This window comes from Chiloscyllium punctatum, chromosome 49, assembly GCF_047496795.1.
Source record: "Chiloscyllium punctatum isolate Juve2018m chromosome 49, sChiPun1.3, whole genome shotgun sequence".
In the NCBI taxonomy this organism is placed as follows: Eukaryota; Metazoa; Chordata; class Chondrichthyes; order Orectolobiformes; family Hemiscylliidae; genus Chiloscyllium; species Chiloscyllium punctatum.
In genome coordinates, this window is record NC_092787.1 from 47,500,364 (window position 1) to 47,516,964 (window position 16,601).

The 16,601-nt window shown below is 41.9% G+C and overlaps 1 protein-coding gene across 4 annotated transcripts in view; it reads left to right on the top strand.

Moving 5' to 3' along the window:
• Nucleotides 1-16,601, top strand: part of abca2 (ATP-binding cassette, sub-family A (ABC1), member 2) — a 548,786-nt gene that overhangs the window by 449,824 nt on the left and 82,361 nt on the right. For all 4 annotated transcript variants that reach the window (XM_072566424.1, XM_072566423.1, XM_072566425.1 and 1 more), the window contains exons 34-36: nucleotides 9,551-9,611; nucleotides 12,298-12,472; nucleotides 12,843-12,958. In XM_072566424.1, the coding sequence (XP_072422525.1) occupies nucleotides 9,551-9,611; nucleotides 12,298-12,472; nucleotides 12,843-12,958 (352 nt within the window). The remainder of the gene's footprint in view (nucleotides 1-9,550; nucleotides 9,612-12,297; nucleotides 12,473-12,842; nucleotides 12,959-16,601) is intronic.

Here is a 16,601-nt window from a genome sequence, read left to right on the forward strand (position 1 = left end):
AAAGAAATCAATAAGATTTGTGAGGCATAACCTGCCCCTCACAAAGCCATGCTGACTGCCTTTAATCACACTATGCTTTTCCAAATAGTCATAAATCCTATCCCTCAGAATTCTTTCTAAAACTTTGCTGACCACAGACGTAAGACTGACTGGTCTGTGATTGCCAGGGAATTCCCTATTGCCCTCTTGAAAAGAAGAATAACATTTGCCTCCTTCCAACCCTCCGGTACGACTCCCATGGAGAGTGAGGAGGCAAAGATCTCACCAGCGGCTTAGCAACCTCCTTTCTTGCTTCCCGGAGCAGCCCAGGATAAATAAATAAATAGCCAGCAATGCCCATATGCTGTGAATTAATTCAAAAACAGAGGGATATGTTTGAATTTGAGGCAGTTCAGAGGCGATTGATTCCAGAGTTCTAAGGTGATAGGAGAAAGATTTTAAAAGATCCTGAGGGGCAACATTTCCATGCAGAGGCTGTTGAGTTTATGGAATGAGCTGCCAGAGGAAGTGGTAAAAGATACAGTTATAACATTTAAAAGGGATTTGAATGGGTATAAGAAAAGGAATGGTTTAGATGGATATGGACCAAATGCTGGCAAATGGGGCTAGGTTAGATTGGGGTGTCTGGTTGGCATGGATGAGTGGACTGAAGGGACTGTTTCTGTTCTGTATGACTCTGTGATTAGCCTGGGTCTTTGTATCACTATTCAGTAACGTGATCACTAGGCGGCTGTCGCCCCAAAAAGTCACCGTTATGACTTTGAGCATTTTGAACTTGATAAAAGATGTGATAATAGAAGGCTGATATGTATAAACATTAGCAGAGGAATTGGGTTGGTGGTAATGATGTTGGACCAGTAATTCAGAACCTCAAACTGATGCAGTTGGGGGCGTGGGATCAAATCCCACCATGGCAGCTGATGGATTTTTTTAATGACATTTTTAAAGTTCTGATTCACTATTGGTGACCATTGTCAATGGTTGCAAAAAACCCATCTGCTTTGTTAATGTCCTGGAGGGAAGACCATTGGGTCTCCTTCACTGGTCTGGCCTTCAGTGTAGCTCCGTACCCACAGCAACACGACTGACATATTGAGTTAACCGAGAGAATAACTCTCCATTCAAGGGAAATTAGGAATAGGCAACAAATGCCGATCTCGCCTGCGACTTCGCTATCCCATAAATGAGTCTTAAAAGCTGAGAAAGAAGCACATTTAGTACAGAATGAGCTGGATTAGCATCACGATGCGGTGGAGTCTTTAATTAAGTTAATGTTGAGACAGAGCTCTGTCTGTGAACTGGTACCACCTGTGATGATTGGGCAGAATACCAGCACAAGCAACAATTGCCTTCAGGTTATAGGAATCCCACTCTCCTGAGGTTCCAGCTGACTGTGGAATCAGATCACAGATATTCATCCCTCAATCTGAGATTGAGAGAATGAGAATAAGGAGGCCTAGCACTTAGCGAAGCTAGATCAACACCCTCTAATACTATCTGTGAATGCCTCCTGTAAATATATGCATAGAATTAGCAGATTAATCTGTATTGCAACGTACCAATCACCTGACTTGAGAACATACAAGTAGGCTAATGATTCCTTGTGAACATGTAGATGTCCTTATTGTTCTGCACCCCAAATAACAGCGCTGATGTTAAAGACAGAAACCTAGAACTTGCTGCATTGTCACCTCCCTTGCTTTATTATTAAGAAACACCTCAGATTTTTCTTTCCTGGGATCTGGAAACTGTTAAACCTTCCGATATTGTAATATTCTGTAGACTGCCTGCAATCTTTTATTGTCTCTCTTCTTCATGAATAAGATGTGAGAAGCTCAGTGAGCTGATATAGTAACTTATGGGCTCAATCCTTTTCCACGCGAACATGTTCCAATTCAAATATCCTCACATAATCCTTAAAAATTAGCAAATGAAATGCGATGAACAGTATTACACACTATTGACTCCAAGGCTGAAATAAATATTATTAGGCACACTTTACGCTGTGGCTCCTGATTAAGTATAATGTAATAAGACTGTCTCCACAATAACAACTTTGTGCAGGGTGAGTCACAGCTTGCCAAGCCATTTTTTTTCTTATTAAAGCTTTTTTTATAATGTTATAGTAACCTCTGAGTTTCCCAGTCACAACTAATCAAATCGATATGAATTGATAAACAGGCATGTCCTTTCTCCCAGGAACATGGGGAAATCCCCATAAATCTCATAACCCTAACTCCTCATTGCTCACGTTGCATAGTCAAAGAGACCTTAGCAATTCCCAGACAGTCAGACATACAGTTAAAATTGCTAGGAACTGATTTAGCCACAACCTGGCCACTTACAAAAAATTGTTCATCCTGTTTTTGTTTTTTTGGGAGGGGAGGGGGAAAGCATTTAGCCCCTTTGCGTAAGAGAGAAATGGAAGTTGGTGACTACCTCCTTCTATTTGGTTACCCACCCTCTACTGGTAGTTCAGTGATGGGAAGTTGTCAGGTGACTGGCCCACTGTTGCATTCATTGTGGCCAGGGTGTGTTTTGTCTCATTCCACTGTGTTTAATAACCATGTATGGGGGGAGGATGGGAATGGGCATGCCATGTGGCAGTGCCTCTGCCAGGCGAATCCTGGCAACATGTCTGCAGCTTTGGCTGAAAGGTTTTTCCTGTTTGGGCACACCATGCCCGATGGATGTTCTACCCCATTAGAAAGGTGCCTTCCCACGCTGTCTTGGCCCTGCCCCACCCACGCTAATGTTCATCTGACTGGGCCTGGTGAGGCCAATCCAACTTACCCTCCTGCCCCAGCCCTCTCCGTTGCTCCTCAACAGGGACTAACCGCAGTCCCAGCACTGGCCACGGCTTCCTGTGGCACTGCTGGGTACTGGAGATATTTTGTAGAGAAGGCAGTCAGCTTCAGTCCTGCCTCTTCAGATAGTGAGTAGACTATTGCCTCCACATAAATTCTAGACCATTGAGTACAGGTGAACAATAATATACTCCACTGATCAATCTTGAGCTATAGGGAGACTCTGAACAGTCTGGGGCTGTTTTCCCTGGAGTATCAGAGACTGAGGGGTGACCTTATAGAGGTTTACAAAATTATGAGGGGAATAGATAGAGTGAATAGACAAAGTCTTTTCCCTGGGGTCGGGGAGTCCAGAACTAGAGGGTGTGGGTTTAGGGTGAGAGGGAAAAGATATAAGAGAGACCTACAGGGCAACTTTTTCACACAGAGGGTGGTAGGTAAATGGAATGAGCTGCCAGAGGAAGTGGTGGAGGCTGGTACAATTGCAATATTTCAGAGGCATTTGGATGGGTATATGAATAGGAAGGGTTTGAAGGGATATGGGCTGGGTGCTGGCAGGTGGGACTAGATTGGGTTGGGATATCTGGTCGGCAAGGACGGGTTGGACTGAAGGGTCTGTTTCCGTGCTGTACATCTCTATGACTCTATAACATGTGGATAACAGAGTGATACAATCCTAACACAGCAGAACTTTTGTGATGGATTACTGGATTACACAATTGTCAATCATCTATTTTTGGTAGATATTGGACATAACTTAGTTTCAGTGATTGCCATCAATATTTTATGTTGAACCATGAAGGTCTATTTTCATTCTGCTCAGTGAATTACATTTCCAGTCAGTGAGAATATTAAAAATAAACTTAAACCAAAGTTTTAAGATATTCAGAGTTGTATGGAACAGCATAGAAATATTTCAGGGAAAAGGAGACAATGCGTTCATGCATCTTGTCCATTCATTTATCTTCTTTCCTTCCTGTAAAGTACCTAGATATTTGAGTCGAACAGGTCTTGCACCCATTGTCCATTTGATCAGGATACTTGAAGTGGAAACTTCCTGAGGTGTCATCCATTAAACCTGTATTATGCCAGAATATACCAAACAAAAATCTATTGCTATCAGTCTAGAAAATTTCAATTGATCCTCCATCCAAAACCTCTTGGGAAAGAATTCCAGATATCAGTTGCTGCCTGGGTGAAAAAGTGCTTCCTAATTTCAGTCGCCAATGACGTAGTTCGAATTTTCAGGGTTTTTTTTTTCTGAATTTCTCCATTGAAGAGGTGAGGTTTTTTTTGATATTGTATGCCTTGAACCTCCTTGTCACTTTAAAAGTGCCTATTGGTACATCCTTCACCCTTTGAAACTCGAGAGGTCAAGCTAAGTTTATGCCACCCATCCTCAAAGTAACCTTTTGAGCTGCAATATAATTTCAGAAACTGCGTAATGATTTTTTTCCCCTCCGTTTGTGTAAGATCAGTGCCTTCTCAGTATTTGAACCTTTTGTTGAGTAGTATGCATGAAGATCCAAATTTCTGTTTGGCACTGCAATGCCTCTTGGCACCAGATAGAATCTTTACACATTCTAGTGTGAGCAGAAAGATCTAGGAGTAAGTAATGCTAATTAGAATAGCAAAGGAAGAAACTAATTTTTGCAGGTTTTCTTGAATACTTATTTTTTCCTGTTGTTGCATTTCTTGAATGGCAGCTGCTGACTTCCAGGAGCTTTGATTCCTTGTCAAGATTTATAGATCAGTAACTCAACTCACCTCCACAGCTAAATGTGCATTACTTAATTATTCAGGAAGCCTTGCTGGCAGCAGTTAAGAGCCTGTTGAATTCATGTCATATTTAGCTGGAATATCCTGTGCCAGAACAAAAACGGAAACCTATCATTTCAGAATTGTTGATGTATGGGGGAATGGGTCTAGGTGGGTTACTCTTCAGAGGGTCAGTGTGGACTAGTTGGGCTGAAGGGCCTGTTTTCACACTGTAAAATATTTAATCAAATTACAGGGTGGCATGGTGGCTCAGTGGTTAGCACTGCTGCCTTACAGCACCAGGGACCCAGGTTCGATTATGGCCTCGGGCAACTGTCTCTGTGGAGTTTGCACCTTCTCCCCGTGTCTGCGTGGGTTTCCTCCGGATGCTCCGGTTTCCTCACACAGTCCAAAGATTTGCAGGTCAGGTGAATTGGCCCTGCTAAATTGCCCGTAGTGTTAGGTGCATTAGTCAGAGGGAAATGGGTCTAGGTGGGTTACTCTTTGGAGGGTCGGTGTGGACTTGTTGGGCCGAAGGGCCTGTTTCCACGCTGTAGGGAATCTAATCATATCCCAAGTTCATTGACCATCCATGTCTGGTAGGAGCAGTGTGAATCACAGTGGTATAGGGTCAGCGATTTAACCATGAAAAGCTGGTTATATAACATGAACTATTATAAAATCTTCCGTGTCTCATATTTTTATTAAACACAAGATTATGATGGTACAGGAGCAGAATTCAGTGATTCAACCCATCCTGTCCAAAGGAGGTTTACAAGGATGATCCCAGGGATGAAGATCTTGACATATGAGGACGAGTTGAGGACTCTAGGTCTGTACTTGATGGAGTTTAGAAGGATGAGGATGTATTTCATTAAAACTTACAGAAACTTACTGAGAGGCCTGGAGAGATAGGGCATGGAGAATGTGAGACTAGGACCCTAGGGCACAGTCTCAGAGTGATCCTTTGGAACAGAGATGAGGAGGAATTTCTTCAGCTAGAGATCGCTTAATTTGTGAAACTCATGTTTCTCAACTCCATTCTCCTACCTTCTTCCCTTAACCTTTGATCTTCTTACTAATCAAGAACCTATTGCAAATAAACTTAATGACTTGGCCTCCACAGACCTCTGCAGCAATTTGTTCCACAAATTAACCACCCTCTGGTTGAAGAAATTTCTCCTCATCTCCGTTCCAAAGGGCCATCCCTTCAATCTGATACTGTGCCCTTGGACCCTAATCTCCCCCCTTCCATCTTCTCTGCATCCACTCTAGACCCCCCAACTTCTAAAGTCTACCAAGTACAGATCCAGAGTCCTCAACCACTCCACATATAACAAGCCTTTCATCCTCGGGACCATTCTTGTAAACCTCCTGTGGACCCCTTCCAACGTCAGCACATTTTTCCTTAGATCCAGACCCCAAAACTGCTCACTATGTTCCAAATGCAGTCTGACCAGAGACATAAACAGCCTCGGCAGTACATCTCTGCTCTTGTTTTAAGAAAAGAATTGGAAATAAATTTTAAAATGCATGCATTTTTATTTCCTTTTACACCCCCTCAGATATTCCAAAATGCGTAATGGACAATAAAGTGTTTGATGAAACCAATGACTATTGCGGGAGGTATTGTGGTGCAATGGATAGCATCCCCTCTGAAACCTCCATGTTCAAGTCCGACTCCGGGACTTGCTTACAATGTAAGGTGCATTTATATGGGTCAGTTAGTGACCTGCAAATCCTGTCAGTGTATCTAATGGCAAGCAGTTAGTGTGGGTAGTCTCCTGGTCAGCCATCTTGCTGAAGGTAATGTCAGTCCCTCTATAGTAATTGTGGGCCAATCCATTCGGAAGGTCACAGTTACCAATATTCTGTTAGGGCGTTGTAGCTGAAGTGAAGAACTAACTGTTGCAGTGCTGGAAATGTGAAACATCAATGGAAAAGTTGAGGAGTGATGAGAATTTCTTCCCTGTGAATCTGTGAAATTCTTTGCTGTCGAGAACTGTCAAGGGTTAAGTACATTTAAGGTCAAGAGAAACAGATTTTTAATCAGTAAGGGAATGAAGGGTTATGCGAAAAGACAGCAGGAATGTGGAGTTGAGGACTATCAAATCAACTATGATTCCATTGAATGGCAGACCAGACTTGATGGGCTGAATAGTCTACTTCATATTATGATCGAGACTTTCTCTAATGGCCATTGCAGCTGTAGACTGTTTCACTGAGTGCAGTATGAACTGTCGTATTTGCTTCCACTCTATCTTCGCTGCAATTCTGTCTTTTCCAGCCTGTTTGGTCCAGATTTAGATCGTGTAGTTCTGTTGCATAAAGTGGTCTGTAAGGATTTGCAGCAGAACTTTGTGTTGTTCAAAAGCAATCAAGCATCGACATTCTGAATGATGTTGTTGTGAGCCATTGGAACCTAGTATTACAGTGCCACCTATAGGCAGTAAAACAATCGACCATTCCTGTTTCCCACCTCACAATTATAAATAAGCAGTAAATTCTGTTCTTTTTAAAGAACGTGTTTTAAGATAAGTACAAGCTCTGTTGTGAATCAGAACGAAGATGCACCAATCTACAATGATTGATTTACTTGGCAAATGCAAGTTCCCAAACCAATCAATAGCCTTCATATTTGCTGAATTCAAGGTGATTACTTCACCACTAGTCCTCAGGAGAACGCTCCTCAATAATAGACAACATTGATTGTGCCACTCTGCAAAGGTTGGCGTGGTGGCTGTATGGTTAGCACTGCTGCCTCACAGCTCCAGGGACCCAGGTTCGATTCCACCCTTGGCGACTGTCTGTGTGGAGTTTGCACGTTCTCCCCGTGTCTGCATGGGTTTGCTCTGGTTTCCTCCAAAGATGTGCAGGTTAGGTGGATTGGACATGCTAAATTGCCCACAGTGTCCAAGGGTGTGTCAGCTGGGTGAATTGACCGTGTGAAATGCAGTGATACAGGTGTAGGGTAGGGGATAGATCTGGGATGCTCTTCTAGGAGTCATTGTGGACTTGATGGGCCGAATGGCCAGCTTCCATACTGTAGAGATTCTGTGGAGGTGCATAAAGGGGCTTGCACTGAAGCCACAGCACTGCAGATTGGCTATACTGAGGCCATGGCAAAAGTGAGGACTGCAGATGCTGGAAACCAGTGTAGATCACAGTGGTGCTGGAAAAGCACAGCAGGTCAGGCAGCATCCAAGGAGCAGGAAAAGCCCTTCATTAGGAAGAGGCCATGTTTGACTAAACCGAATAGCATCTTTATTGAATATCAGTCCACCATTCTGTCAGAGCACAGGGAGGTGAACTTGGATGTGATTCTGAATGTAATGAGCACCGGGACTTGATGATGAGTGTTAGCAGCGTGATGAAACAACTGTGGGTTTTGTAAGCACTGGAGAGTATCTGCTATCTTCAGCTAAGAAGATATCCTAGAGTTGACAATGCTGGGGTGGAGTTGCTGAACATGGCAACATGCCCTGGGTGAACTAGTTAGATCTGGCACCATTCTGGAGCACAAACCAGAGCTTTTGTAAAAATATGATGCTTTAAAGATATTTGGCAAATCTCAACGAAAAGGAATGCAGTGGATAGATCGTCCAGAGAGCTAGCATTGGTATAATGTGCTGAATGGACTAACTTCTGTGTTGTAAAAGCCTATGGATGCAGATCCTAATCTAGTAATTTGAGAGTTGTGTGTCCGAAATGAAAGTGACATGATACCCCAGAGAGTAGTAATTTTAAACTTGAATACCAAGAAGTGCAGTGCATTGGTGCAATCGGCAGCATTGTTATTTTGTGGTAGTTCAAGACTTGCTGATTTGCTGGTCACTGGTCTCTTGCAGCCTCCTTTGTCAAATATTTGAGGTTTTACTGTGCAAATTGAGCTAATTCCATCAGAATTGTAATGATAATAAACTTAAAGTGTTCTGAAATTAGAGGGAGAAATCATTAAAAATTTAAGCTTTTGACCTTTCATCCATATGAGCAAAAGCCAACAATGTAATAGATTTTAAGCAAAGCAAGAAAAAGGAGAGTGAGTCTTGCAATATGGTGCAAACATTTTCAATAAATATTATCACGTACTATTGAAAGATGGTTTTGTAAAGTTGACAGGTTGTGCAGGAGTGCAGTTGTTGAGTTCCACGCAGTGCAACCACACCAGTGTTCCTCCTTCTCCTTTGATGCTGCCTGACCTGCTGCCCTTTTCCAGCAACACATTTTCAAGCTCTGATCTCCAGCATCTGCAGTCCTCACTTTCTCCCAGTGTTCCTCAAGTATCAACCTTGATAACTTTCAATGTTTCAGATGGCCCCATTTCAACACTTATTGACTGAGTGTGTGTGTAACTCTATGGATAGGTGAACTGGACTACCCGTTCTGTTTTATTGAGGAAAAAAGATACTGTTGAATGGTGTTACAAAAACAAAACTTACTCACAAGCAGGCAAAGTTCCACGACCAACATCATTAGAACCGACTGTATCCACTAATCCTATTAATATTTATGCAGCTCTCCTGTGTTTTCCTTTATTACAAAAGTGAGTGTACCATTACTATTGTACCACATTAACTATGAGATGCCTGGAATATTCTGAGGTCATGATGGGTGCGAAGAAAATGCAGTTTATTGCTTTCCAGAAAGGCGTAGAGAATTGATTCACTCCAACTCGATTATCTGCTTATCACCATATTGCTGTTTGCACAGGCTGTGTGTGCTGATTTTAGTTGTTATCCTAATGTACATTATTTTTATGCTTCGATGATTCTATGATTTGAGACGTTCTAATGTGGTGAAAGACAGCAGAAATGTCAAATTTTATTTGTTTCACTTGCAAGCCTCAAATCATCAGATTTAAAATATCTCAGATTTTTAGCTCTAGTATTAAGTTTGTATGCACTTCAGTTACGCAAAGTTACTGTTGCTGACTCAGAAGATTTCACAATGGTAATTTTAATCATTGTCTTCCTTTTGTCTTGCAGGGATCACCGTGACAAACCACCCAATGAACAAGACCAGTGCAAGCTTATCTCTTGATTACCTGTAAGAGTAAACATTGCATTTAATATTCAATCCTGGATTGCAGGTGTTCACCACCAGAATTCCTTTATATTGTTTCCTATTCCCACATGTAATTATCTCACCAGTCTAACTAAAACAATGCTCAGACCTGCCACATGGCCAGTGTAATATGAGGATTACAAGGCAACCCAGTACCTGAATGTATTGTGGGTGACAGGCAAAGGTATGGTGTGAAAGCACATCAATGCCCTGTGCTATGGAACTGCAGATCCCCAGCTTTCCTCTCACATTGTCTGTTCAAAGTTTAAAAATCACACAACACCAGGTTATAGCCCAACAGATTTATTTGAAAGTACAGGTAGACAAACCTTAATCCGAAATTGTCGGGACCAGCTGTTTTTCGGAATTCAGAATTTTTTTGAATTTCAGAATAAATGACAGTTTAATGGTGAAATTTTTTTAAAACCTGACTAGAGGAGCAGAGTTAGTAAATAAAACAGGCCTTGAGAGAAAATCCAGACCTGCTGGTGCTAGGCCACGCCCCACCCCAAGGCGCATCTGAGTGACATGCATGGAGTGGGTGCGGACTTGGGTTAACTGTTTACTCGCCAAGCAACCTTGTTAATGAGAAAAAAACTTCACAAAAACAGCCTTCGGATTTCAGAGCTTTTGGATTTTGGATGTTCAGGTAAAGGATCATCTACCTGCACAAGCTTTCAGAGCACTGCTCCCTAATCAGGCAATTAGTGGGGCAGCATCATAAGACACAGAATTTATAGCAAAAAATCACAGTGTCATGCAATTAAAACAATATATTGAACAAACTTAGATTGCTGTTAAGTCTTTCATCTTTTAGAATGGGTTGCAAGTTCAGGTTCATTAATATGTAAATCCCAAAACAACTTTTAAGTCACATTCTCAAGATAGCTTAAGGTTTTATATTAAAATAAAAGGGACATCTCAGCTCAGTCAATGCATTAAAGGTGTGAGATTAGAGTAATGAACCAAAACCTGTAACCCATTTTAAAAGATGAAAGACTTAACAAAAATCTTGTTTTTTTCAATATATCGTTTTAATTGCATGACACAGTGATCTTTTGCGATAAATTCTGTGTCTTATGATCCTGCTGCACGGCTACCTGATGAAGGAACAGTGCTCCGAAAGCTTGTACTTCCAAATAAACCTGTTGGACTATGAGCTGGTGTTGTGTGATTTTTAACTTTGTCTATCCCAGTCCAACACTGGCACATCCACATCGTTGTCTGTTCAGTAAGTGTCTGTTGAAGATTGCCCACGAGGGAGTGCGTGGAGTTAATCTGTTTTAATCATAGAGGTCACAAGCATGCCATTGCGCAGATGAATTATTTTTAAATCGTATGATGCTGTAGATTTGCAAACAGTGATGCATGGGCTGTGCTTGTCCACAAGGGCTTCCCTAGACATCTGTGAACTTAGCGCATTTCTATCTGTTCCTGCCTAGGTACACAGCTTTGTGTCTTGAGGGTTCTGATTTTACTGATCTTATATTTTTCTTTATATGTTTATTTAGTTCTACATTATTTCTCTTGCCCCACACCAAGAGAAAATAAAAATCATATTTTGCAATGATGGCGCTGCGTTTCCGATTTATAGTTGGTAGTATTTTTTTGCAAGGTTAAACAGTGGCTGCTGAGTAACTGGTGAATATTTGTATTGAGTATCACAGTATAGGGAAACATTTTGGACATATATAGCATGCTGACATGTAATGATGGGCCATGTGGTGGGCAGCACGGTGGCACAGTGGTTAGCACTGCTGCCTCACAGCGCCAGAGACCCGGGTTCAATTCCCGCCTCAGGCGACTGACTGTGTGGAGGTTGCACATTCTCCCTGTGTCTGCGTGGGTTTTCTCCGGGTGCTCCAGTTTCCTCCCACAGTCCAAAGATGTGCAAGTCAGGTGAATTGGCCATGCTAAATTGCCCGTAGTGTTAGATGAAAGGGTAAATGTAGGGGTATGGGTGGGTTGCGCTTCAGCGGGTCAGTGTGGACTTGTTGGACCGAAGGGCCTGTTTCCACACTGTAAGTAATCTAATCTAATCTAATCCCAACCCTCAGGTGACTGTATGTAGTTTGCACATTTTCCCCATGTGTTGTGTGAATAGATGTACGACTTAAGTTTGAAAGTTAATCTTGTGCCTGCTATGCAAAGTAACAGAGGATTAATTATGCCTGTTTGCTGCCATCAATAGAAATGGAGGGAAATAACCTTCAACAGTAATACAGATGAGAGACTGTCCATTTTTCTCCTCAGAAGTCAGAGGGTGCATCGTAAGCTTAAATTGCCGAGGAACTAGACAGGAGAGAGCCTCCCTGTAACAGATCAGTTCTGTAATTTGTAAATACTGTGCTGAAGAACCTAATTCGAAAAGTAGTCTTGGCTAAAAATCAAAAAGGGGTCAGACAGCTCTGATGAAGAGTCTTCTGGCTTCGAAACGTTAGCTTCCTCTCTCCCCAGATGCTGCCTGACCAGCTGTGATGTCCAGCATTTTCTGTTTGCAGTACAGTTTCCAGCATCTGCAGTAATTTGCTCCTCCTGTTGGCTAGACTTAGTTTCTCCACTGGCCTTGAAACTACATTGGTAATCACTATTAAAGGGGGTGGAATCTCCAGCTGGTAATTTGATTTAATAAATTCTCAGGCTTTTTTCTTTCTTGAATTGTGTTCAGTCTGCAGGGCACAGATGTGGTCATTGCCATCTTCATCATTGTGGCCATGTCATTTGTGCCAGCCAGCTTCGTGGTGTTCCTAGTGGCAGAGAAATCTACCAAAGCAAAGCACCTACAATTTGTCAGTGGATGTGACCCAGTGATCTACTGGCTGGCCAACTACATCTGGGACATGGTGAGGATAAATTTTGTTCTTCAGGGAGAGAAGGATGCTTTTTAAGCATTCAATGTAAGACATGACTGTTCACTATAAAGAGCCTCAATGGCAAATGATAACCTGAGTGAATGTTCGCCAATGTTATGTTTCCACTGATTCCAATATTATACCGTAATAGAATTGAAAAAGCTTCCAAAACAGAATGTTTCAAAAGAGAATTTCACATGAACTATGATTTGCTTTCACACAGCTGGCCTGTAATATGGATGCTAAATATCTTGAAACCTAATAATTCTCAATGTTTTCTCTCAGCGCGCAAGATGAACACCTCAGTTATCGTTCGCCCATTCACCTTTTTCTTCCTTGTCCTCTGCTTCTCCATCTGCAGCTCAATTACCTGGTACCAGCAACGTGTTGTATCATCATTCTCTTTGTGTTTGATCTGCCAGCCTACACATCGCCCACCAACTTCCCAGCAGTCCTCTCACTCTTCTTATTGTATGGGTAAGTCAACTGCTTGCTCCAGGTGTGCACCTAGAAAGGAAGGAAGTGATGGAGGCTCGTACAATTGTAACATTTAAGAGGCATTTGGATGGGTAAATGAATAGGAAGGGTTTGAGGGATATGGTCCAGGTGCTGGCAGGTGGGACTAGATCGGGTTGGGATGTCTGGTCGGCACGGACAGGGTTGGACCGAAGGGTCTGTATCCATTCTGTACATCTCTATGACTATATGACAAATTCTGATGCTTTTTGTTTTCTTTTGTTACCAAATTTATACCAGTCCCAATTTTTCAGCCAACAATCCTTTAAGAACATAAGAAATTCGAGGAGTAGAATATTCATTCCCTCATGTCTGGTCTGCATCAGGCCTCAACTCCTTATTCACGCCAGCTCCTCTGGGGCCTCCACTGCTCTGTTTCAAAAATCTACCTGCCTCATCTTTGCTTATTTTCAGTGATCAAGTATCCACAGCTGTCTTGGGTACAGATTTCCAAACATTCACTGCTCTCTTGAGGACAATCTCAATTTTAAATTAATGTCCCCTTAGTTTGTACCCGTGCCCCATAGATTGAGATTCCCCCACTAGTGGAAGCAGCTGATCAGTATCTACCCTGTTAAGCCTCCTCAAAACTTTGTTCAATAAAATCATCCCTCGTTCTTCTGAACTTTAATGAATAAAGCCTTTACCTGTTCAGCAGATTTTGATAGGTTCACCTCATCCCAAAAATCAGCCTTGTGCATTTCCTTTGAACTCTCTCCAGTACATGTGCATCCTTTCTTAAATACTGGGACAAAAATTGAATGGATCACTCCAGGAGCAGCGACACCTACACCCCTGTGTAGATTTTAACAAGACTTCCCTACTATTAAGCTCCAAGCCCCTAGCAAAAAAGGCCACAAGTATCATGTCTTGGATTGTGAATGGTCATCTTTTATTTCAAATCTGAACAGGACAGAGGAGCATGCAAGCTGCCCGTTCTGTACTCTCCAGGCTAACTTGAGATATGCAGCAAAGGTTGTACCCCAGAGAGCCAGAGTTCCTATTTCTGTTCACTGCAGCATGTCCTCTGGAAAGTGTGTGATTGTGTAAATGCTGGGTAAGACATACCCTTCCAACTTGAAGTAGCTCATTGGAACTTGCAGTCAAAGGTCAAATTTGGGTCAGGTGTTCATTGGTTGTTTCCCCACATGTGACCGTGGCAAGATTCAGGAGAGATAGAACCTAAAAATTAAAAAGACTCAACCAAATCACTTTGAATAAATCTTCAGCCTGTGATAGTCACCATAGTCCACTAGTCAAGGGAGAATTTAGTGTAAAAAATGCCATTTTACTTTGTCTCTTAGTCAGAGAAACAGTAATTCCTGATTAGTCAAGAAAAATCCTTCTGATCTTTAAAGTAAAATACTTGTGTCTGTATAGTTAATGTTTTTGATTCATTTACGAGTAGGTAGCTTTTATTTCTGCATTACATTTAATTACTTGACTTTATATTTGACTCTTTTCTGTGGATGCTGTGCCTTTTTTTATCTACCACCTGCACTGCAGAGCCCCAGTCACCTAAGAAAGCTGTGTCAAACTACCACACCCAGCTCGAGTGGAACATATAAGTAAGGCAGTTTTGCTATAGTTGTACAGGGCGCTGGTAGGACCACATCTGGGATACTGTATACAGTTTTGGTCTCCTTACTTACGAAAGGATATAATGGTTGCAGTTGTTGTGGGTGTGTTCTCCAAGCTGGGAACTTGGTTTGCAGATGTTTTGTCTCCTGTCTAGGTGACCCCTCAGTGTTGTGGAGCCTCCTGTGAAGTGCTGCTTTACTGTGTCCATTGAAATTTATTTGGTTTTGTTCCTGCTGTTTCCGGTTGCTAGTTCTGGTTGTTCATTGCAGTGATCGGTAAATTGGGTCTAGGTCGATGTGTTTATTGATGCTACTGGAAATTCTCTGGTTGTGCTCTGTTAGGTTTGTCCTATTATTGTTGTGTTGTCCCAAGGGAATGCACTACAAAAAGTGGACAGAAAAGGTGCACACACGGACCAGATCCTGAACTACAACAGCAACCACCCAAACACACACAACAGAAGCTGCACTAGGACCCTGTTCAAAAAGGCTACAACACACTCCCAATCTGCGAAGCGAAGGTCTTGACAAGGTCTTTGCCAAGAATGGATATCCCTGCAACTTCATCCGCAGATGCCTGGCAGACAGGCTACGCGACATGGACACATCATGACCCAACACACTAACCACGCTACCTTACATTAAAACAAATCTCGGAACTAACAGCCAGCTTCTTTGACCGTTTGGGTTCATGACAGCCCATAAACAGGCAGCTACACTCAGACAACATTTCACCAGGACAAAAAACCCTACACCCATCATGTGCAAGACAAACATAATTTATAAGATTCCATGTAGGGGCTGCATTGAAACACTATATAGGACAAGCAAGCATACAACTAGCGATCAGCATTCATGAACATCAAGTAGCCATGACCAGCTATCCCTAGTAGCTATACACACAGACAACAGGGACCGTAAATTCAACTGGGACAGCACAACAATAATAGGACAAGCCAAACAGAGGACAGCCAGAGAATTTCTAGAAGCTTGGCACTCATCCACGGATGCCATAAATAAACACACTGACTTTGACCCAATATACCAATCATTGCAGCCAGTACCAGATTCAAGGTTTTCCCATAGAAAAATATCAGAGAAAGGAAACTTTAATAAATGTATGGACTCCTTGGATATAGAGTTCAGATAGTGACACTCATCACTGTTGGCAGACAAAATTCTTGCAAGTTTATGAAGAAATTATTATCTTCCAGTAATAGCCTTGAAAGTTCTTTTCAGTTTTATTTTGATTCAGTGGTTAATGCCAAAGGGAACTACAGTTTAAACCACTTTTATTTCAGAATTAGAGCAAGTAGTCAGAGTTCAGGTATGACCTGGGTGTGGTAAATTGTCTTTAAAAGAAACAAAAGCAGACTCTTTCAAGGGGAAGAGAGATCTGGTTTTAATGGAAAAAAAATGTTGTCCAAAACAAGAGATGCGTCATTGCTTTCCCATCTTGAACTATTGAATGCCAAGCATAATAACTTGGAGAGAATGCGCCCAGAGTTCAGTAAAAGCAGTGCATTCGCCCTCACTGTTGACTGTGAAGTATCAAACTGAGAGGGTTGACTTTGGAACACAAGCCTTTAGGTTATTATTACCACTGTATTCTAAAGGGAATATTTGGAACCATTGTTAGTTCCATCCTTTGTTTTAAGTTGGATAATGAACAACTGACAGTCCAGACCTAAATAGGCACAGTCAGATTCATACAAATGTTAATGTATTTTATGTAGTTTGCTTCATGCCAACAGCGCAACTGCTGATGATCAAATTCCATCATAATTTGTATTATTAGCAAAGGCACAGTAACCATGCCGAGTTCCTTTCACTGTGACCATTCTTCAAGAACTGGAATCAAAGTTTTGACTGAACATAACCTCTGTAATGCTGAATTTAAGTGATTAAACAGTGATTTCAGTGGTTCAATTTAAGTGCAGGAGGGAATGCATCAGAAGCATACCTGAAAATGAAGTGCCAATCTGTTGAAACCATAACACCAGACTACTTCTGTGCCACACAGC